The sequence below is a fragment of the Notolepis coatsorum genome (assembly GCF_963971535.1).
Source record: "Notolepis coatsorum genome assembly, chromosome: 9".
Taxonomy (NCBI): Eukaryota; Metazoa; Chordata; class Actinopteri; order Aulopiformes; family Paralepididae; genus Notolepis; species Notolepis coatsorum.
This window is the reverse complement of record NC_140173.1, coordinates 30,989,212-31,013,704: the sequence shown is the minus strand read 5'-3', so window position 1 is coordinate 31,013,704 and position 24,493 is coordinate 30,989,212. Positions and strand designations below refer to the sequence as shown.

At 44.8% G+C, this 24,493-nt stretch overlaps 1 protein-coding gene across 1 annotated transcript in view; it reads left to right on the top strand.

The window, feature by feature from the left end:
• Positions 1-24,493, top strand: part of vps8 (VPS8 subunit of CORVET complex) — a 197,320-nt gene that overhangs the window by 51,084 nt on the left and 121,743 nt on the right. The window contains 5 exon segments of the mRNA XM_084321817.1: positions 126-185; positions 1,219-1,326; positions 2,796-2,876; positions 3,489-3,659; positions 6,061-6,135. Coding sequence (XP_084177943.1) covers positions 126-185; positions 1,219-1,326; positions 2,796-2,876; positions 3,489-3,659; positions 6,061-6,135 — 495 coding nt within the window.

The following is a 24,493-nucleotide window of genomic DNA, read 5'->3' as shown; positions in this document are numbered from 1 at the left end:
ACACACACACACACACACACACACACACACACACACACACACAGCTGCAGAGGATTATGTGGATAAACATCTTTACTGTAAAACCTTTTGTCATGTCTAGATTTTTATTATCTTTGTCTTTTCAGATTCTGGTGATTGGATTGAAACCCTCCCTCAAAGTCTGGATGACTTTCCCCTATGGCAAGGTCTGTCTGTTTATCTGTTTAATAATAATAATAATAATAATCTTTATTTATATTATAGCACCTTTCATACATAGAATGCAGCTCAAAGTGCTTAACAGAGCAAAAAAATAAAAAGACAACATTTTACAATAAAGCAAAAAAAAGTAAAGAAAAGCAGGAGTTTAAAACTACAATTATTTGTATTGCAAAACATGATTAAGAAAATAGCTAAAAAGCATAAATGACAACTGTATAATGCTTATGTAAAAGTTAATGAATCCTGGAAAAATGGGTAAGACATCAATGCAAACACGGGAAACCATACTGCAAAAGAAAAGTTCTAACTGAAAATGTGAAAAAGTGACTGTGAAAAGGAAATGGAGAATGTCTATGTGAAAATGATGTAAAAAAGTGACTTTGGAAAGAAAAAAGAGGAAAATGAACAAAAATAAAGAGTTATAAAAAATAAAATAAAAAAAATAAAGCATAAATGACAACAGATAGAGAATGTTTGTCTCTATCTGTCCCAGTTAGCCTGGCAGGTTATTCTCTAACCTTAGTTGGCATGGCAGGTTATCCTCTAACCAGTGTCTCAGTTAGCCTGGCAGGTTATCCTCTAACCAGTGTGTCTCAGTTAGCCTGGCAGGTTATCCTCTAACCAGTGTGTCAGTTAGCCTGGCAGGTTATCCACTAACCAGTGTGTCTCAGTTAGCCTGGCAGGTTATCCACTAACCAGTGTGTCTCAGTTAGCCTGGCAGGTTATCCTCTAACCAGTGTCTCAGTTAGCCTGGCAGGTTATCCTCTAACCAGTGTGTCTCAGTTGGCCTGGCAGGTTATCCACTAACCAGTGTCTCAGTTAGCCTGGCAGGTTATCCTCTAACCAGTGTGTCTCAGTTAGCCTGGCAGGTTATCCACTAACCAGTGTGTCAGTTAGCCTGGCAGGTTATCCACTAACCAGTGTCTCAGTTAGCCTGGCAGGTTATCCTCTAACCAGTGTGTCTCAGTTAGCCTGGCAGGTTATCCTCTCTAACCAGTGGTCTATTCCTCTCCCCAGTCGGATCCGTCCAGTGTGCCTCAGCTGGCCTGGCAGTTCATCCCGGCCCAGAAGGTGGTTAACCCCGTGTTGGCCTTCTGCCGTGGAGACACCATACACTTCCTCCTGGTACAGACTCCCCATCATCATCACCTACCAGATCTCTCTGTGCTTCTCTATGTGTTTGATGATCTTAACCGCCATGCAACATGTTCATATTTGTATTTGTAAATCACTACATTCTTCTTCTACAAAGAATTCTGGTCACCACGCTCCTATGGTCGACATCATGACCTTTGACCTTATTCTGCCTTGACGTTACTTTGTGTAAAGATCTTGACCCCCCCCCCCCCCCCCGAGGGGTGTTCAGTTAGACATAATTTCTCGCAAAAGTGAACTAAGAAATGTTTTATATCTTGACTGAGAATATTAGAATATTAGGGCTGTCAGTTTATTGCGTTAATTAGATTAATTAATTACACAGCAAATTTTATGAAAATGAACTCATAAAATAATTTTTTGAATAGATTTACATTTTTTATCTCATTCATTCAATAAGAACGTAGAATACACATTTACAGACTTTTTTTTTAATATGGTCCATTTGCATGTTCTTGGTATCTGATTCCAGGGACATCTATGGATCTCAGGGAATGTATTCCCAGTGTCAGAAATACTGTGTCTGTTACTAGGCTTGAGTAAATTGTAATGAACCAAATGAGAATATCAATAAACTTTTTTTTTTATCTTTGACTGTGAATAACACCATGCTAAAATTTACCAGATCTGAAAAATCTAAGCAAATTAATAAAGGGAAGATGATTAAACAGAAGGTTTTGTAGATACAGTACTGAATTCTGCCATCCAGACGCATGCAATTTGAAATATGATTATAGAATATCGAGGGGCGGCTAAGTGGCGCAGTGGGCAAGGCGCTCGCCACTAACGCAGGAGATGCTCGGTTCGAGCCCAGCTCTCGCCGTTGCTACCAGCTTGGCTGGTCGTTCATACTAATACAATTGGCAGTATTAGGGGGTGGGAAGCTGGTGGGTGGGGATCGGACGTTGTGGACAGCGACTCCTACAGGTAGGTTGGTGCGCCTGCGCAGCAGAATCAGGAAGTATCGGGGGCGGCGTGTCCCTCCCACGCAGACCCTCACCGCTGAGAGATTGCGCTGTGCAGGTGAAAAGATGCGACGGCTGCCTCCTCGAGTACCGGAGGGGACACGTGATGCAAGGCTTCGTCCACATTGCAGCCGACCAGTGGGAGGCATGGTCTAACAACGTTCGAGACAGGGGAGGGTAGAATTGGATAATACGAAATTGGGGAAGGGAGAAAAATTGAAAATGGGGAGAAAAAGTTGATACAAAAAAATAATATAGAATATCAGGCATAAAATGGTTATGCAATTAAAATGCGATTAATTAGATTAATTAATTACAAATCCTGTAATTAATTAGATTATTTTTTTTAATCGCCTGACAGCACTATAGAATATATAATATAAACAGTGAGGTGTAATGTGGCAAGCAGTAGGTTCTCTCTTGGCTCTAACCGGCCTCATCCTTTAAAAGCTGCGACGTCCACTGTGTGTGCAGGTGAAGAGGGAGGAGACGGGCACCATCCATGTCATCAAACAGAGACAGCTGCACCTCAACTGTGACATCATCAGCGTCGCCGTGAGTATTAAAATGAACAAACACCTCAATGTGTCCCGTTGTCAGCTAATCACACCTCAACTCCCCCTCTCTCTCTCTCTCTCTCTCTCTCTCTCTCTCTCTCTCTCTCTCTCTCTCTCTCTCTCTCTCTCTCTCTCTCTCTCTCTCTCTCTCTCTCTCTCTCACTCACTCCCCCCTCTCTCTCTCTCTTTCCATTTCCCTCTCTTTCCCTTTCCCTCTCTCTTTCCCTTTCCCTCTCTTTCCCTCTATCCCCCTATCTCTCTCCCCCCTCTCTCTCTCTCCCTCTCTCTTCCCCCCTCTCTCTTCCCCCTTCTCTCCCTCTCTCTCTCCCTCCCTCCCTCCCCCCCTCTCTCTCCCTCCCTCCCCCCCTATCTCTCCCCCTCCCTCTCTCTTCCCCCCTCTCTCTTCCCCCTTCTCTCCCTCTCTATCCCTCCCTCCCCCCCTCTCTCGCTCTCTCCCTCCCTCCCCCCCCTCTCTCCCTCCCTCCCCCCCTATCTCTCTCCCCCCTCCCTCTCTCTTCCCCCCCTCTCTCTTCCCCCTTCTCCCCCCCCTCTCTCTCTCTCTCCCTCCCTCCCTCCCTCCCCCCCCCCCCCCACCCCCCCCCCCCCTCAGTGGATCAACAGTCGTACTCTGGTTCTGGTGGACAGCCGTGAGAAGCTGCAGGTGGTGGACCGGCCCAGCCAGGAGGTCCTGGAGACGCTGGACCTGGATCAGGTGCAGCTGGTGTATAACAGTCGCCACTTTAAATCGCTGGCCACGGGGGGCAACGTCTCACAGGCACTGGTGAGAGAGGTGAACAGGGGTTAAAGGTTAAAGGGTCAGCGGCTACAACATCCCACGGATACCTTGACATTTAGAATATTGTCACGTTGTGGGGGAAAACATTTCCATGTCGGCTCTTCAACTGAACCTCATGGTAGCGCCTCTCGTTCTAACAAAATGGTGCCGTTGTAGGGCGGCTACATGGCGCAGTGGACAAGGCGCTCCCCACTAACGCAGGAGATGCTGGGTTCGAGCCCAGCTCTCGCCGTTGCTTCCGGCTTGGCTGGTTGTTCATACTAATACAATTGGCAGTGTTAGGGGGTGGGGATCGGACGTTGTGGACAGTGACTCCTACAGGTCGGTTGGTGCGCCTGTACAGCAGAATCAGGAAGTATCGGGGGCAGCGTGATCTTCCCACGCGCTACTCCTCGCCACTGAGAGATCGCGCTGTACAGGTGAAAAGATGCGACAGCTGCCTCCTCGTATACCGGAGGGGACACGTGATGCAAGGCTTCGTCCACATTGCAGCCGACCAGTGGGAGGCATGGTCTAACAGCGTTCGAGACAAGGGAGGGTAGAATTGGATAATACGGAAAATTGGGATGGGAGAAAAAAAAATTGAAAATGGGGAGAGAAAGTAGATAAAAGAAAAATGGTGCCATTGACCTGAACATTGGCTCGTTCGTTCTCAACGGAGAGCGCTAACGGTGCTAGTGACGCTAATGACGCTAGTGATGCTAACGGTGCTAGTGGTGCTAATGACACTGGTGATGCTAACGGTGCTAGTGATGCTAACGGTGCTAGTGATGCTAACGGTGCTAGTGGTGCTAACAACGCTAGTGATGCTAACGACACTAGTGATGCTAACAACACTAGTGATGCTAATGACGCTAGTGATGCTAACGACGCTAGTGATGCTAACGACACTAGTGATGCGAACAACACTAGTGATGCTAACGACACTAGTGATGCTAACGACACTAGTGATGCTAACAACACTAGTGATGCTAATGACACTAGTGGCGCTAATGATGCTAGCGATACTAACGCCGCTAGTGATGCTAAGGATGTTAGTGATGCTAACGACGCTAGTGATACTAGTGGCACTAACAGCGCTAACGCCGCTAGTGATGCTAAGGATGTTAGTGATACTAGTGGCGCTAACAACGCTAACGCCTCTAGTGATGCTAATGACGCTAGTGGCACTAACGACGCAAACAAGCTGGTTTAGGGTGGTTGAAGAAACCTTCCCCCGCTGATGAGACAAGTGCAAAAGATCGAAGCAAAACGAACGACCATAGCTGTACAATTCTAAATGTGAAGGTATCCCTTAGGGTTAGATGTTGAAGAGGTAATGTTGGAGGTTAGCGGTAGCTTAGTGCCACAGTGCACAGAGGTTTCACAGGGCACTCATAACTGAGGGCAAAGGTTAAGGGTTAAAGGAACACGCCAACATTATGGCAAACACACTTACCATCTTCTCTTGAGTCAGACACGAAGATAGATACCAATTACCTCTCTGTGCGTTCAGTAGAAAGCTATCCAGCTGCAAGCTACAGATCAGCTAGCCTACCTTAAAATTCTGGGAGAGGTGGTTTTGGCCAACAGTTAGGTTAGCTGGTCCATATCCGCTTCCATTAATTTGTGCTAAGCTAGGCTAGCTTGCAGCCGGATAGCTTTCTACTGAACGCACAGAGAGGAAATTGGTATCGATCTTCTTGTCTGACTCTGGAAAAGATGGTAAGAACATTTCCCATAATGTTGGCGTGTTGCTTTTTAAGAGATGAAGAACAAAGATTAAGACAAAACCTCAGATTGTTTTTTTAAGGTGGAAAAGTTACAGGTAAGGTTTGGAAGTTTACTGCTTAGTGTGTGTCGGTTACTATCTAGGTAAAGTTTAGGTGAGGTCTAGGTTTGATTATGATGAGATATTTAGGGGGTGGAGCCGACTTGTAAGGCGTCAGGCAGGACTTAGGGCTCATTTGCTGGAGGGAGATGCAGGGTTCTTTAAGGTCAAGGGTTAAAGGTGATAGGCCAGACGAGGCTAGGCTAGTGGTCACCAATGGGGTAATTGCCACATGTGATTTTCTCCTCCTGAAGACATGGTCTCAACAAAACCCCCCTCCCCAATGTTTTGGATCAGTCCAGTCCATATCCATGTTAATGATCTACAAGTGGACCGGGTCAAGCTGCCAGTGAGGTGTGAGACCATCTCTTCACGGGGAATGTGTCCAATCAGGAGGCAGGGTTCCAACCATCGATTCCCCAACCCCCCTTGCCTCCAGTGTGTGTGTGCATCTTTGTGTGAGTGTGTTTGTTTGCACAGTGTGTGTATTTGTCTGCCACTGCTTCTTGTCAATATGTGTGCGCTGGCTTGTATATACGCGTGTGTGCGTGTTCTAACAGTGTGTGTGTGTTGCAGGCTTTAGTAGGAGAGAAGGCCTGCTACCAGTCTGTGTCCAGCTACGCCGGGCAGGTGGTCTACCTGGGCACCAAGGTACTGTCCTCTGAGTGTTTGTGTGTGTTAGTGTGTTATGTATGTATGTATGTATGTATGTATGTATGTATGTATGTATGTATGTATGTATGTATGTATGTATGTATGTATGTATGTATGTATGTATGTATGTATGTATGTATGTATGTATGTATGTATGTATGTATGTATGTATGTATGTATGTATGTATGTATGTATGTATGTATGTATGTATGTATGTATGTATGTATGTATGTATGTATGTATGTATGTATGTATGTATGTGTCCAATTATCTAGCAGTCACTGTCAATGTGTCGACTAAAATGTCCCCATTGGTAGGGCGTAGGCGAACAACTGAGAATAGGAACCAAAGGAAACTATTCCGACGTTGCAAGAATGGTGTTTATTTGGACTCCATGTCCAAACATTCAGTACTTTTAGACAACTGTATTGCCGTTAACCAGGTGGCCAATTAACCAGCAGTTAGCTGGTAGCTAGCAGTCAGTAGTTAGTAGCTAACTAACAGTTAGTCATTAGTAGTCGACAGATAGAGTCGATACAGCAGCATACATTCAGAAGTCAGTACTTGTCGTTATTTAGATTATTTACCTATACAAAAAAGGGAAACAAAACGGCATACATTAGCCACTGGTTACCTATTATATAAAGAAGTATTTCGGATATAAACGGCGCATACAATGCAACTAGTCAGTTGTCACTAGTCAGTTCGCCCATGGGGCTTTTCACCTTACAGGCCTATGGCCAAGAGTGTCATTTAAACAGCACGTCGCGCCGGCGCAGAGGCAGCTTACCTGTCCAGAGTCACAACGCACATTCCAAAGTGTGTCCACTAGGCAGCACCAGACTATAACTAACGCTTGCAATAAATGTCACTTATGAGAGTAATAATAATAATGAACCCTTTGTGGGAAACGTCGGATAATTCTCCAGTACGTATGTATGTTTGTGTGGGTGTGTGTGCGCTAGGGCTGTCCCCGACTAAGTATTTGGATGGTTGACTATGATTGGCCAAAATTTGCCGTTAGTCGACTATTGGTCGACAAAAAAAATAAAAGTATAATATTTTAAATTTTTCTTTTAAATATTTGTATTTTATTTTTTATCATTCCATTTGGGCTGTGGGGGGTGCTTAATGTCTGAAGGAGTCGACTGAAGGCTTCTTGTCCTCTGCAAAAGCATGCAATTGGTCCACTGATGGATACATCTTGATATTTGTCTAGTCTAGTGTGTTCATTAGATGGGTGAAATCCTCTTTCAGTGCCTCTGTGCCTGTTTTCTTAGGCAGTTAGCCTCTGGTATGCGGGCCATTAGCGTTAGCCACGCTTCTAGGCCTCTTTTCTTTTGGAAAAAATGATATTTTTTTTTATATATATATTCGACTAAGAGGTTGGCCAGTCGACTACGGCTCCTTTCGACCGATTAGTCGACTAATCGACTAATAGGGGTCAGCCCTAAGAGAGTGTTTTAACCCTTTCTCTAACACACTACAGAAGGTTAACCCTTTCACTACCACACGGTTAACCGTCTGCAGTGTGGTAGTGAAAGGGTTAACCTTCTGTAGTAGGGGTGTAAAGGTACACATATACGTACCGAACCGAACCGTTTCAGTGTGTATCCGTACCGAACCGACCCGTTTCAGTGTGTACCGTACCGTACCGAACGGCTGTGTAGTGTACCGAACGAATACAGCGGTATTAGGGGTGGACGGTATGGTCTAAAATGTATATCACGGTATAATTTGAAGCATAGACGGTAACGGTATATATCACGGTATAAGTGTTTCCGTTAGATTTTTTTTTTTGCCTGATAGGCAGGCTATATAAATAATGACATCCTCAAGGCATGTAGATTTATAATATTTTAACTTAAAACTAGGCTACTTTTGCGTATACAGTCATTATATTCCAAATAAAATAAGTCCCGAGTCGAGACTCGGTGCTGCTCCCAACGAATCCCAATAGTATGCAACTGCAGAGCCGCAGAGTAGGGGCGCTTTCAGGTCCGGTCACAGGCCCGGCTCAACAGCGCCCCCCACCCAACGGCTGAATTGCCAATGGCTGAATTGGAGTACTGCACTGTGCCGGTACAGATGGGTGGGTTATGGTGGATTCTGCGGCTCTGCAGCTGCATATGCTTCTCGCAAAATCCAGCATCCAGCTCGCGCTGCCCAGCCGTCAGAACACTACACATATCATAATGTTCACAGCAAACTGTAGTTGATCACCAGGTATGTTTTATTAACGTAGAATAATTCATATAAGAAAAACGATAGGGAAATCTCTTACCTTTCTCCACTGGTTAAAAATGCCAGGAACCTGAAATTGAAACTTGCTGTGCGCCGCGGTGATATGTGTTTATTATGAAATGACAATTGCGTGTTGACACGCCCACTGCGCGAAGCCTCCTAAATAACTTTTTCCAGTTTGCACATATCTATTATCTATGACTAATTCTATCTATTTTTAGGGGCAAATGCGAGTGAAATAGTCGCGCTGTGGTTACATGACGTCATTGCTATTTTAGAGCTGCTCTACCGGTTACAAGGTATAGTCAAAATCCATACCGTAGCGCAAATTCATACCGTTTATACCGTATACCGTTTATACCGTCCACCCCTAAGCGGTATGTTAACGACTAACGACCGCCCACCGGGGGCTGTTTTTTTCACAATCTAATATAATTATAATTATTATTAGATTTTTTCGATTATTAATTTCAATATAGAATATTCGTTGACAGCCCTACAAGTACAATTCGTTACTGCACACTACATCACCCCTGAGTGGAACATGGAAAGCCAAACTTTCCCCCACTGTACTGAAAACCCGTACCGAACCTTGACTTCAAAACCGAGGTACGTACCGAACCGTGGTTTTTGTGTACCGTTACACCCCTATTCTGTAGTGTGGTAGTGAAATGGTTAACCCCTTGTCGTGTGGCAGTGAAAGGGTTAACCGTTTGGTAGTGTGGCAGTGAAAGGGTTAATGGTCTTGACATACAGACACAGTGGAACTGTCAAGTGAAAGGCTGAAGTGTGAGGATAGAAAGCAGTAGGGCTGTCTTAAATACTCCGAAGCTTCGAAGCTTCGTTCGATGGGCATGGGCTTCGAATATGAAAATAAAATTCGATTATGTTAATAAAAAAAAATGTAATCTTTTTTTATTTTTATTTTTTGTGCAAAATCAACTCTGCCTCTCTTTGTTAACTACAACAAGCAATGCTGTTTGTTATTTAACACTTTGGTCGCCAGGCTTATATTCTTAATATACCATCCTCCGCCAGCTCTATTTGTCTATGGCAGGGGTCGGCAACCCTAGGCACGCGTGCCTGCTTAGGCACGCGGGACCATTTCCATAGGCACGCGGGGGGGCAGCATAAAAAAAAAGAAAAAAAATTATTATTATTATTATTATTATTATTATTATTTTTATTTGTTTTACTTCGCTTTGAAATATTATAGTGAAATGTTTTGCACTGTTGTCGCATATCTCTTGTTGAAATCCTCCCACAGGTTCTTTTTTGTAAGTCGACTGTTCTGCACACCCCTATATTATGACAGCAATCAGCTGTTCCCATGTGCTCCGCTGTAGCCGGCCTCCCGCCGGCCTCCCGCAGCAGTCGCGCCAGGTAACACACAGTGCTGAGGTTGCATTCTGTGCAGTGTCATGATGGCAACCCCCGCTAAGAAATCAAAGCAAATTCGGACATTCCAGCCCTCGTGGACAGACGATTACGGGTTTGTGGACCTTCAGAAGGACCGTGCTATGTGTTCTTTCTGTTTGGAAAATGTAGTTTGCCAAACGTCATCTGTGAAACGCCATTTCGAGACTAAGCATAAAACAAGTTTCAAGGATCAGGCGGATAAGGCAGAATCTATTAAACGTGCCGTCGCCAGGTATGGGAAGCAAGCCAGCACCCTCAAAGTGTTCACGCTCGCTCAAAACCACGCAACTGAAGCAAGCTTTCGCATTGCTCATTGCATTGCAAAACGTGGAAAGCCATTCACGGATGGCGAGTATATTAAGGAGGCTTTTATCTGTACCTCAGATGTTTTGTTTGAAGGCTTGCCAAATAAAGAGAAAATAAAAGCAAGGATAAAAGATATCCCATGTGTCAGCTCGAGCGACGCATCAATGAAATGTCAGAAAACATCCCGGAGTCGATTGACAACCGACCACTCCGAAGCATGTGTCCAGCAGCCAGCTTAAAGTGACTAATTACACCCCCCAAATAACGGAGCTCAGCCAGGCAAAACAGGGCCAGGGATCTCACTGTCGCGACAGGTAGGCTGCTATTTATTTATTTTCCTATACATCGGTTTGCTTGTTAACTTGAACGTGCATATGCAGGGCTCTACGCATAATAGAGCTTACGCACAATCGCGCATATATTATTATTATTATGCATGCGTATGTGTAGGGCTAGGGGAGCTGTCCACTGTGTGTGGTGCTGAACCTTGCGTCATGTCTCTCTCGCTCTCTCTCTCTCTCTCTCTCTCTCTCTCTCTCTCTATAGCTGAGAGAGAGAGATCTGGTGGAGAGATTGGAGGAGGAGGAGGAGGGTGTGCAGTGCACTGTGTGTGTGCCATCATGTTAGCCTCAGTTAAACCTTGCGACGCCTCGTTAGATGAAGCTGTGTTCTTCTGAGGTGTCCTGTGTGCTGATCTGTGTTCTGATCTGTGTGCTGTGTCATGTGACACTACACATATTTAATTGAGATCCTTTATTTGTTTATTTCAATTTAGCTGGAAATACATTGCTACATCATTCAGTAACATTTGCAGAGCCTTATAACAAAAACATTATTAAGGTCACCATTGTGACATTGTGACATTTTATTATTAATTTTTCTATTATTTCATTGAACATTGCACATGTTAAAAGCAATTTTTTTTACTCAAAATGTGAGTATTACCAAGTCAACTTGTGTTCTTAAAACAATGACAATAAACATAGTTTTATTAGGTTGAAATAATGTGGTTGTGTACTTATTTTTCTGTTAACTTATTATGGATTGAAAACTGGTTCTCCTGGTGTTCTCCATTAGGCCTGTAGGTGGAGCTATGACAGCACACGTACAGTACACACACCGATGGTGTGTGATGTGTCCACAAATGAATGGGCAAATGTGAGTGAAATGGTCGCACTGTATGCAGCTGTTTGTCTGCATTGCATTCACCCCCCCCCCCCAACTCAGATTTAGGGTTGATACAACCATCATAATAATATTGTTAATAATAACAATAACAATAATGATGTAATAATGTAAAAATTATCATTAAAAATACCTGATTATTAGAAGAAAAAAATTACGATGCATGGAATATTGTTGAGGCACACTAGTTACAACTATATTTCAACCAGGCACTCCATGTCAAAAAGGTTGCTGACCCCTGGTCTATGGGGATGTTTACCTTCTTTGCAGGGCTATAACTTTTTAAATTGTATTGCTAAATTGACATTACTATGGCCCATTCAACGTCAAGTATCTATTGTTCAGGGTGTAGCAACGTTGTACTTTTTCATTCACATATTCATACTAAAATACGGTCTAAAGTATAAGTATGTTTTTATCGTTTTCTGCAGCTTTCTCCAGAACGTGATTTATAGCCCCAAATGCATTATATTGATGATCAAATACAGTTTGATAGGAATCTGCGCGAGATAAAAAATTTCAAATGGACGTGCTTCTAGAAGTTACTACTGATCATCTGATGTTGACCGGATGGGGGGGGGGTCGTTTATAATTCCGTGGCCAACGTTAGATGATTCATCTAGTGTGGGTGATATGATCATTAGAGCAGTTAGTATCGAACACGTTAAAAAATAACGCTGAATCTTACCGTAGCTTCCTCATAGCGTTGGGCGATGAGCGTGGAACAGAAATATTCCTATTATGGGATGTAGAAATATGCGATCCATTTCCAGGTTGTATAATAGTATATACGTCCAAATCATGTTGTTTATCGAGTTATTGGTAACGGATTGCTATCCGTTGTGTCTAGCTCGAGTCCTGGGACTATTACCGAGTGATCGGACCGAATTGGAATGAGCACCAGCTTCCATTTCCTGTTTCCGCTCTGGGCGATCCGCCGATCGTCCACCAGATGGCGCTCTTGAACCGTTGGAGAGTTGAGAGGGGATCAACAGTAGATCTCAAGTCTCCGGGGGAGAAATATGATTTCGATCACAGATTTTTGAAATATTGATATCAAAGACATGGTACGGCATCTTTGGCAGAATGAGCATGGCGGGGAAAGACGTGCTACGGCGTTTTTGGCGACCATAGTGTTAAGATGAGGTCGGACTCGGCACTGACAGATTTGTGTTCATTGTGCTGCTTTTATAAAGCCTCAAATGATGGCTTACAATATTTCATGGAAGCAAAGTGATTTAAAAAGGTTTAAACTTTACAGCACTGACAAAGTTGAACAAAGTGCTGTACAAGTCCCACAACATAAAAAAAAATATATATATATAAAAAAAAAAAAATCTTTAATTTTAATTTTAATTTCGAAGCTTCGAATTAAAATCGAATCTCGGCCCCGAAGCTTCGAATTCCCAAAAAAAATCGAAGGTCAGCCCTAGAAAGCAGCATCCACCGGTGGGTGACAGTACTGACCTCGCACGGCAGCTGGCTGCGCAAGATTGCGGACGAGAATTCCATCTGGTCAGGCTTCCAAGTCATTGCGCTCGTGCCCCCGATCTGCATCCTTTGAGGAGGAACTACTGGCGGCTAGGGGGGGTGTGGTTACTGGCAGCTAAGGCTGTCCCCGAAGCCTGTTTTTCGAAACGTTCGAACGTTTGGGCTCAGCCCTACTGGCAGCTAGGGGGGCATGGTTTAGGTGTGATGACGGCGAGAAGAGACCAATCGGAGGAGCGGTGTGTGGAGTCGGTCGGGTTCTTGAAGAGGTTACTAGGAGCTGCTGTAGCATCAGTTACATCAGATTTCTTCACTGAAAGAAGAGATCGGCACCAACTACCAAGGGCTTCTCCCCATATCCAGTGATAGACGGTGATAGACCGATGGTTGATCCAATCACCTGCCGTCTTTTTATTTAATTTTTTAAAATGCCGGTTCTATTCCCAACAGTTTCAAAGGACGACCTCCCAGATGGTTCTCTGTAACAAGACCATCTAGTGGGTCAGGTTATGAGAGTATCAGACAGATCAGGATGTGACACCACTGTGTTCCCTGTAGACATTGTTTGATGGCTAGTAGCTTGGTTTCCTGTGTGTGTGTGTGTGTGTGTGTGTGTGTGTGTGTGTGTGTGTGTGTGTGTGTGTGTGTGTGTGTGTGTGTGTGTGTGTGTGTGTGTGTGTGTGTGTGTGTGTGTGTGTGTGTGTGTGTGTGTGTGTGTGTGTGTGTGTGTGTGTGTGTGTGTGTGTGTGTGTGTGTGTGTGTGTGTGTGTGTCTTGGAGACATGACTTTGACTATACAGATTGTTATTAACTCTAGGAGACATGACTTTGACTATACAGATTGTTATTAACTCTAGGAGACTAGATTTTGACTACAGATTGTTATTGACTCTAGGAGACATGACTTTGACTATACAGATTGCTATTAATTAGGAGACATGACTTTGACTATACAGATTGTTATTAACTCTAGGAGACATGACTTTGACTATATAGATTGTTATTAACTCTAGGAGACATGACTTTGACTATACAGATTGTTATTGACTCTAGGAGGCATGACTTTGACTATACAGATTGTTATTAACTCTAGGAGACATGACTTTGACTATACAGATTGTTATTAACTCTAGGAGACATGACTTTGACTATACAGAGTGTTATTAACTCTAGGAGACATAACTGACTATTGTTATTTGTGCAGTCACCAGAGCACCCTTTTCAAATTGTTCTGCTGGAGGAGGGGAGCTTCTCTGTTGTGCCTCAAAACCCTGTGAACTTATCATGGCTGTTATCACCCAGCCGACCACACTGTCATCCAGGAAATGCTAACTGCTAACGTGATACTATGCTAATGTTGAAACTCATATTTTATAAGTTGATACATCTAGTGATTGATGTGCGATTTTTTTAGTTTTTTTTATTGTTGTCTCTTAGTTATAATAACAAGATTGAGGCGGCTAGGTGGTGTAGTGGGCGAGGCGCTCGCCACCAATGCAGGAGACGCTGGGTTCGAGCCCAGCTCTTGGCATTGCTATCAGCTTGGCTGGTCGTTCATACTAACACAATTGGCAGTGTTAGGGGTGGGAAAGCTGGTGGGTGGGTCCTGGTCGTTGTAAACAGCGACTCCTACAGTTCGGTCGGGGCGCCTGCTCAGCGAGGATAGGATCTAAGGGGGGTAGTGTGATCCTCCCACACGTTACACCCTCTCAGTGAGAGTCCGCGCTGCCAGGTGAAAAGAAGTTGGTTGATTGGCTACACGTGTGTCGGAGGAAGCATGTGATAGCCTCCACTCTCCCAGACCGATTGTGGGGGGTAGGTGCGCAGCGACCAGGAAGGGGATTGGGAATTGGCATAATAGACTAGGCAGAATTTCAGAAAATGTGCTTGTATAAAGTGCTGAAGGCATTTCGTGTTTATTTTTGGTACACAACATTTCTAGGGGTATTAAGGGGTGCTGAATCCAAATTTGCTGTATACCAAGCTCAGAAATGTCAAATAAGGCCTCAAAATTGAGAAATCCAACATGGCCGCCAGCACCAGGCCCTCTCTCCACAAAAACAGGTGCTAAACCCACAGTTTTTATTCTACTGACATGAAACTTTGCACAGAACATCTGCACCTATGGAGGAAGAGAGTAGGAATATAGCTGGGGTGCAACCATGAGTAACAGGGTGTTTTTGACTGTCTAACTGTAATCTTTGTATAGGTGAGGATAAAAAAATGACATTTATTCAGTGTTTGCAGGAATACGACAGCAATTTGGTAATAACTGTACAGTGTAGGACACCAACATTAGAATCCCCCAAGTCTTAGCTTTCTTCAGGCACCAAGTTTATGCAAGTAGCTCTTATAGATCTGGATATATAAGCATTTTAATGTAAGCATGCTGTTTTAGGCGAATTTTCGAAAAATAAATGGTGGGGCTTAATGAGTTAAGTGTGACTACACAAGGTACAAACCTGAATTAAATGTGCTTTTGTAAGTTTTCTTACATACATCAACAAGGACGTAGTCACACCGGAGATTCAAGAATCCATACTTGGCGCAGAACACCTTGGACAGGCACAACTGAACATGTTTGTGGACAAACGTTTGTGTGAACCTCCAGATAGTGACCAGCACCTGAACCTGAAATCACCCATTCGAAAGAACAAAGCCAAGACATTTGCCTCTTTGTATGAAGTTGTGCAACTTTCCAAGAACAAGCAAAACACCATCAAAGTGGACAGGCAGATTCTACAAAGGCTCATCACAGCTTACAGAGCAGGTCGTAAGGTAGACCTTGACAATATCCTCCAGCATGAGCTCATGCCCATCACGCCATCTCTGGCCACAACTAACGGGAGTCTACATTCCACCAACAAGTCTGTGTTAGCAAATATACTGACGAAACAAGTTAAAACCCCTGCAGATCTTACCCTTCAGGGACCCAGCTGCCTGGTCATTGATGGCCAAGCTCTGGTAATGGCACTCGGAAAGCCACCTGACACTACAACATTTGGTGACTATGCCAACAAGTTTACTGACACCGTGTTGAAGATGGGAGCAAAATACCAGAGGGTAGATGTCGTCTTTGACAGATACCATGACCAATCCATCAAAACAGGCACAAGGGTGAAACGCAAACAGCGCCACAGACCAGTACGTTGTGAAATCAAAAACAAGTCTGTTCCACTTCCTGCCGATTTGTTGTCTTCAAGGGCCATGAAGCTCGACCAATCAGATATCGCTCAACTACTCTCAAACCACCTGATAGAACACAGCCCGGATGATGAACCTATAGTTGTAGTATCAGAGAGGTTTGCTGAAGCGACAACTGTCAAGTCAACAGATCCAGATCCTGAAGTCTCCTTTCTGAGTGCTGACCATGAGGAAGCTGATACACGTCTGATTTTCTCATCCAGGCTCCAGTGGAAACAATCGTCGTGTCAGCGCGTGACACAGATGTGCTGCTTCTACTCTTGGCTCACTATGACAGAATCCGATGTACGCATCTCTACATGAAAGCTGGATCTCTACATCTCTACATCCACCTGCAAGACTGTATACGACTGTTTGTCGTTAACAGAATTGTGAACATAATGCCTATAACAGAGAGAAAAAAAGGAATGAAGGAACAGAATAAATCACTGTAAGGACAATTGTATCATGTGTTCGAATATACTTGTACGGGAGCTGGCTATAATCTTTTAATTATCTTCTACTCTATTCTATTCAGGAAGAGTCACATGGCATGTATCGAAGCATGCAACTGTAAGAAAGTCAACACCTGACGGAACACTGAGGAAGAGTGTGAATAAGCTGTCACTGTAAGGATTACTGTAACAAGTATTCAAACGTACAGAGGAAGATTCCGGTAAAAAGCGGGAAGGTGGAATAGCTTTCATGTTGAACAACAATTGGTGTGATCCAGGCAACGTGAAGGAGCTTTCAAACTAAATGATGATGATGATGATGATGATATATTCATCAAGTGCCGGCCATTCTTTCTCCCGAGAGAATTAACGTCGGTCATTCTGATCGGAGTGTATATTCCACCACAAGCAAACACAGGCGACGCGCTCTCCAAGCTCCACAACGAGGTAAACAAGCTCCAAGCAGCTAACGTTGACGCTGCTATTGTGGTTGTGGGTGATTTCAATAGCGCTAATCTGAGAAAAGTGCTGCCAAAATTCTACCAGCATGTGACTTCTTCTACCAGAGGCAGGAATATTTTAGACCATTGCTACTCGCAATTTAAGAGCGGTTAAAAATCACATGCTGCCAGTCCTTTCGGCAAGTCAGATCACGACGCCATCTTTCTTGTACCGCAGTATAAACAAAGTCTCAAGCGCATTCCTGTAGTATCGCGAGAGGTGAAGCGCTGGACGGTGGCGTCGGAGGAGACGCTCCAAGCTGCACTAGAATGTACAGACTGGGGGGTGTTCCGCGATAACACAGATAATATTAATGACTACACGGAAACAGTGCTGGACTTTGTTTGTACTTTGGTAGAAGAAACAATCCCCTCTACCACAATTAGAGTTTACCCAAACCAAAAGCCCTGGGTAGACAAATCCGTCCGTGAAGCTCTGAAGGCGCGCACCTCAGCATACAACGCCAGGCTTGTGACAGGCAACATGAATGACCACAAGGTGGTGAGATACAATGTTAGGAGGACAGTAATAGAAGCAAAAAGGCGCTACAGGGATTCAATTGAACTTCAATATGAACAGGCTGACTCTAGAGCTATGTGGCAGGGCCTCAGAACGATGACAGATTACAAAGGCACCTCCCTCAAACTGAACAGTGACATCCAACTGGCAAATGATCTCAATACCTTCTATGCGAGGTTTGAGGCTCGGAATAACAGCACCAGCCTACAAACCACTGCAATGGAGGAGGGGGGGGGGGCACTGCTGATGGAGACTCAGTGTTCAGGATAACAGAACATGAGGTGAGGAGGACGTTTAAGAAAGTGAATATCAGGAAGGCAGCAGGTCCGGACGGTATCCCCGGCCGCGTCCTAAAAGTCTCTGCCGACCAACTGGCCCCGGTATTCACTGACATATTTAACCTGTCCTTAGAACAGGCTGTCATCCCCACCTGTCTGAAGAAGTCCACCATTATCCCTGTACCCAAAAAATCCAAGCCAGCTTGCCTCAACGACTACCGCCCTGTAGCTCTCACCTCCATAGCCATGAAGTGCTTTGAGAAGCTAGTGAAGGGCTACATCTGTTCCTCCCTCCCCATCAACCTGGACCCCCTGCAATTTGCATACCGCCCCAACAGGTCCACGGAGGACGCCATAGCCCATGTGCTGCACACAGCAGCATCACACCTGGACAAGAGGCAGGGGAACTATGTGAGAATGCTATTCATCGACTACAGCTCAGCATTCAATACCATAGTCCCCTCCAAACTCATAGCCAAGCTCAGGGACCTGGGCTTGAACTATGACCTCTGCCAGTGGGTCTTGGACTTCCTGACGGGCAGACCCCAGGTGGTGAGAGCAGGAAACTGCACCTCCTCATCCATCACTCTCAACATAGGGGCCCCCCAGGGCTGTGTCCTGAGTCCCCTCCTCCACTCCCTGTACACACATGACTGTGTGGCACAGCGGAACAACAATACAATCATCAAATTTGCTCATGACACAGTAGTGGTGGGCCTGATCTCTGCAAACGATGAGAGGGCCTACCTGGAAGAGGTTAAGGTTCTAGCGGGATGGTGTCAAGAGAACAGCCTCTCCCTGAACATCAGCAAAACAAAGGAGATGATTGTGGACTTTAGGAGGTCGGGGTCAGGGACTACAGCCCCCTCAGCATCGACGGGGCACCGGTTGAGAGAGTGAACAGTTTTAAGTACCTCGGAGTCCACATATCCGAGGACTTGACATGGACCACACCACACACATTGACAGTGTTATCAAGAAGGCACGACAACGCCTCTACTTCCTTAGGCGCTTAAGGAAGTTCAACGTGAGTCAGAAGATCCTCAAGAACTTCTACTCATGCACAATAGAGAGCATCCTGACTGGCAATATCACCTCCTGGTTTGGGAATAGCACTGCACAAGACCGCAGCAGACTACAGAGAGTGGCCCGTTCAGCCGAACGCACAATTGAAGGTGGGCTTCCCACTCTCCAAGACATTTACAACAAGCGGTGCATGGGCAAGGCTAAGAGAATAATCAAAGACTCCAGCCACTCAAACAACTGCCTCTTTGAACTGCTGCGATCAGGCAAGCGATACCGGAGTCTCCATGGCAAGCACAGAGAGACTCAGAAGGTGCTTCTATCCCCAGGCCATCAGGATGCTCAATGAATGAACAATGAACAATAAGCAAACCATCAACACACCCACAGCGCACATACACTCACTTAAATAAACAACACACTGTATCACCCACTTTACCACTTTAGACACATTTTACACTTTATATTTATATTTATATTATTGGTAAGGAAATTGCACATCATTCTCATTCCTTATTGCACCTCACCACTACAAGGTGGCACCACAAGCTAAGCTATACCTCACCATTTTTGTACCAGCTGTACATACTGTATATAGAAACACTGAACAATTTTGTTGTTTACACTTGTTTACGTACTTGACTTCTTGACTTTCTATTTTATACTTATTATACTTATTTTATACTATCTTGTTATTATCTAGCACACTCTCAGGAGCAACACAGAAAGAAACATTTCATGCAAAGTATTCTGTATTCTGTATGATAACTAATAAAGAAACTTGAACCTTCACTTATATTGATATGGTAAAATAATATTTTTATTTTATTATATTATAATCTATTCTATTCTATTCTGGAAAAGTGGCATTGGATGAATCATGCAACTGCAAGACACCTGCGACACCTGCCTGAATACGATTGATGACTGACAATAAATTACTGTACCTAAGCTACTGTACGCATATTAAGGACTATCTAATTTGCATAAATGACATGTTGATTAAAAAAAATCAAGAGAAAAGAGTTTGATGAATAAATCCATGGCCTGGGATCATCCTGCTTTTCTTTCTTATTTGGTTGATGAGTTATGCATCAATAACGACCACAGTTTCTGCTATAAATATGAGTTTCAAGCAACATTTTCACAACTGATCTAAAATCAGGATATGATTTTAAATTCCTCATGTATGCAAACATATAAAAACACATTTCATTCATGTTTCTACCTTGTTTAGTCAAAAAGATATGCACTTAAATAGATTTCAGCCTGGCGCTGGCGGCCATGTTGGATTTCTCAATTTTGTGGCCTTATTTGACATTTTTGAGCTTGGTATACAGCAGATTTGGATTCAGCACCCCTTTATACCCCTAGAAATGTTGTGTACCAAAAATAAACACGAAATGCCTTCAGGGTTATGATTTTCTGAAAATTGACCCCGTCTATAACGACTAGCATTGGGATGGGAGAAAAACGGAGGAAAAAGGAGGGGGGAAAAGATCAATAAAAAAAAAAATAATAATAATAACAAGATTGGGTAAGCTAACGTGAAACAAATAGTTGATGAAACATGTAGGAGGAAAGATATATTTTCAGTCGTTTATTGAAAATTGTTATAACCTGTGGATTCTCATACCTGACCAGCAACCAGACGAGCCCTGTTAGGTTCTGTAATGGAAACCAGACTAGTCCTGTTAGGTTCTATAATGGAAACCAGACTAGTCCTGTTAGGTTCTGTAATGGAAACCAGACTAGCCCTGGTTCTGAAACCGGACTAGACCTGTTGGTTCTGAAACCAGACTAGACCTGACCTGTTGGTTCTGAAACCAGACTAGACCTGTTGGTTCTGAAACCAGACTAGTAGTTGGGTCAAGAACCAAAATTCCGTGACCATTCTCTGGCTAAGATGTTTTGATGATTGATTTGACTTCTATGGACCTTTTATCAAATATTTAGCCCCCGGGTCCCTCCCAAAAATCCCGGCATTTTTTGTCAGATGGCCAAATCCAAAATACCTGCTGACGCCATCTTGAAAAATTAACTTTTGATCCAGAGCACCTAGAATCATGTATGAATACACTTTTTTGTGTAAGTTAACCATGACGATTCCAATTCTGACATCAGTTTGACTCTATGACATCAATTTGACCCAGAAATCCAAGATGGCCACCATCTAGTAGAGCGAAAATGTAACTTTTAATGTCAAAACCAATTTTCAGCAAAATCTCAGCAAAATAATTGATGAATGTACAGTATGACAAGATAACTAATTATCCTTCAAAATATGCTCTCTTAAATAGCTGTAACTTGAACAGGTTAACAATGAAACCACTTTAAACATGTCATGATCAGTCCGAATCAGAGCATTCTGCCTCACTAGATTCTGAATCATCAGATTCCAATGAATCACCCCTCCTCCTCCATACATCATCATCTCCCTTCTCATCATCATCCTCCTCACTCTCCTCTTCCTCACTTTCTTCAGCTGGCCCTGGTGCAGGTAGATGTGTTGGGAGAGCAGGTCGTGTGTGGCGGACAAGGCGACAGCGACCACCCACCAGCCATGTCCGAGTGGCGAAGGGTGTCGCTTCAGGGAGGGGTGGTGCACTAGATATGCCAAGTAGTTGGCACGGAGGCAGTGTTGGCGTAGGCTATATGCATCTGGAGGGAGATGGATAAATGATTTGTTCTTCATTCTCTTCCACTTTGTGGCATGGGCCTCAGCCATGGTGCTACTCTTCTTGTCGCCATAAATAACAATGTTGTGTGAACTCGAACAGCTCCGCCAGCACCTCTTCCTCAAGGTCAAGGTTATCTCCACACCGCGAGAGCAGCCGTCGTGCCACAGGGCTCTTTGCCACCTTGTCATACACCGACGACTTACCCTTGCCATAGAAGCCTGAGTTGGCATCACAGCCTGTAATACAGTGTAGCTGCACAATACAATCTGCCATCTCCTCAGTAACCAGGCCACGGCAGAAGACGGTCCTGCTTTCTCTTGATACAGAGCATACCGGGCAGCTGTTGAGAGATGGCCGCTGCCGTGACATAGGCATCGGTGTCGGCTGCATCAATGACAACAGGGCCACTGTAGCCTGACTCACGTAGAACTGTGTAAGTAGAGAAGAGGATGGTGTCAGCCTCAGACTGGTCAAAGCTGTAGTTCTGCATTGGTTGCTGGGTTGACAAGTTGGTGCAGTGGGAGCCAACAGAGTAGATGATCTCTGTATCTACACCCTGTGCAACAAGGTCACTCAGATAGCTGCATGTTACTTTTTGTAGCCGCTCCTTGTTGCTGATGCTACACAGCAGTGTTTTGAACTCTCTGGCAGAGGGGAAGGGGTCGCCCAGCTTCATGTAGGTGTTGGGGACATGTACCTTACCTTGTACCCGCAGGTCTCGCTCATCATCTTTAGTTGAGTATGCTGTGTCGTACGGGTCATTTACACAGAAAATACGGTCAGCATCACCATGGCGGGCAAGGATGATGGATGATACCTTGTGGACATAGTCCAACCACTTGTATGGGGTGCCATCTTGTGTCTGCCGATCTTCTGCTGATGGGGTTGCCATCCTCCAGATCATGCCCATGTCGACAAGAGTGGTGTAGGGTTCTTGCAGATCTACAGATTGGAGAGAGAGCTTCTGAATGAGCTTGCTCTTCTGTGTCTTCCTATATGTGCCGTTGGAGTTGAATAAGGCCACACATTCCTCGACAACACAATGTTCCAGCAACTCTGAGAGATTCACAAGTTGACTGACCTCAACCAGGTCGATCACTGCCTTGAGAGCACTCCGCTCCATCTCAGCAGCTCTTGCTTTGAGTTCCTCCCTGCGCTTCTCCATGCAGGGCCGCTTGGCAAATGTCAAGCGTTTGCTCAGAGGGACAGGTGCATGGAGGGAGGTTTTCTTACTGAACACCCGGTCTTGCAAGAAGCTGGTCAACTTTTCCTCTCCCACAGCATGGGCTGAGTTGAAGTCCACGATGAGTTCATCGGAGGCAGGCATGGCTGACTGTAGGGTGCGGAGGGTGGGTGAGGCTGGATCAAATGGGAAGGAATCAAACTCATGCATGCATGCAACCAGGTCCTGCACGCGCTGCTCATCTTCTCTCATCCTTTTCGGACCACATTCTATGTGCTTCCTCTTGGCTTTTTTTTTTTGGTCAGGGCATTGTGAGCCACCCGGATCTTGGCCAAATTGTTCACATTTCTGGAGTGCACCAGCAGCTGATCTCATTCTGGAGGATGGAGAGCCAGCCAGACTTCATTTTGCTGCCCTTGTTCATTGTACACTCGATCCACATGTCCCAGGCCAAGTTGGAGTAGGGGTTGCCTGTGATGGACTGAGTGAAGTCAGTACAAAGGAAGGCGACCTGATCAGCAGGGAGAGCTGTCAGCATTGCCCAGAAGTCAGGCAGCCACCTTCCATACCTATTGTTGTCGTACACTACCATCCATGGCAGCATGGCACGCAGAGAGCTGACATACTCATCCCAGTTGCAGGTATGTACTGCATGCACATTCTGCATGAGTGCATCTGTCATAGACAGGAAGTCCCTCCAGTAGTCCGCCATGTCACTGGCCTCCACCTTGGTGAATAAATTGGTGATGAGGCTCTCGAGGTCAGTATCATCCTCCAGTGCCACATGTGCAGCTGCACAGGGTTCTTGGGAGAGACTCATATCTCTCAAAATCTCAAGGTTCTCCCTTGTCTCATCAGCCAGGTTGGGCATGAGCCTCCCCTTTACCAGCTGACTCATGAGTGCCTCATAGATGACCCTCAAGCAACGCAGCTCCCTCTTGTAATGCTTGCCTTTCAGTGCACGGTCAACGGAGCCCTATGCAATAACTCCTCCTGCCACGAGTACATCTCCTAGCTCACTCCCCTTGTAGCGCTTGTAGATAGCGCTCATCATCACACACTGTGTATGGAAGGGACCAAGAAAGGGTACAATGTCATCATGGTACTTGTTTGGGTTCTCGGCCTTGAGCAGAGTGATGAGGACGTACACAGGATGATCTCCCACTAAGAACGCGAAGTGCATGTGCTTAGTGGCGATGATGGTAGACAGCTTCTCCATGATGTCATTCACAACTGACTTGTTGGGCGGTTGATTGTAAGATGTATGAGAATAAGCCTTGCTCTTCCTCTGCTCCATATTCAAGCCAGCGTGAAACCCATTGTATGAAGGGATGCATGTTATTTATGGACAAGACCATGGCTGAGGCCCATGCCACAAAGTGGAAGAGAATGAAGAACAAATCATTCATCCATCTCCCTCCAGATGCAGATAGCCTATGCCAACACTGCCTCCGTGCCAACTACTTGGCATATCTAGTGCGCCACCCCTCCCTGAAGCGACACCCTTCGCCACTCGGACATGGCTGGTGGGTGGTCGCTGTCGCCCTGTCCGCCACACACAACCTGCTCTCCCAACACATCTACCTGCACCAGGGCCAGCTGAAGAAAGTGAGGAAGAGGAGAGTGAGGAGGATGATGATGAGAAGGGAGTTGATGATGTATGGAGGAGGAGGGGTGATTCATTGGAATCTGATGATTCAGAATCTAGTGAGGCAGAATGCTCTGATTCGGACTGATCATGACATGTTTAAAGTGGTTTCATTGTTAACCTGTTCAAGTTACAGCTATTTAAGAGAGCATATTTTGAAGGATAATTAGTTCTTGTCATACTGTACATTCATCAATTATTTAGCTGAGATCCTTATGAAGGTAGTTTGTTTAAAGTACAGC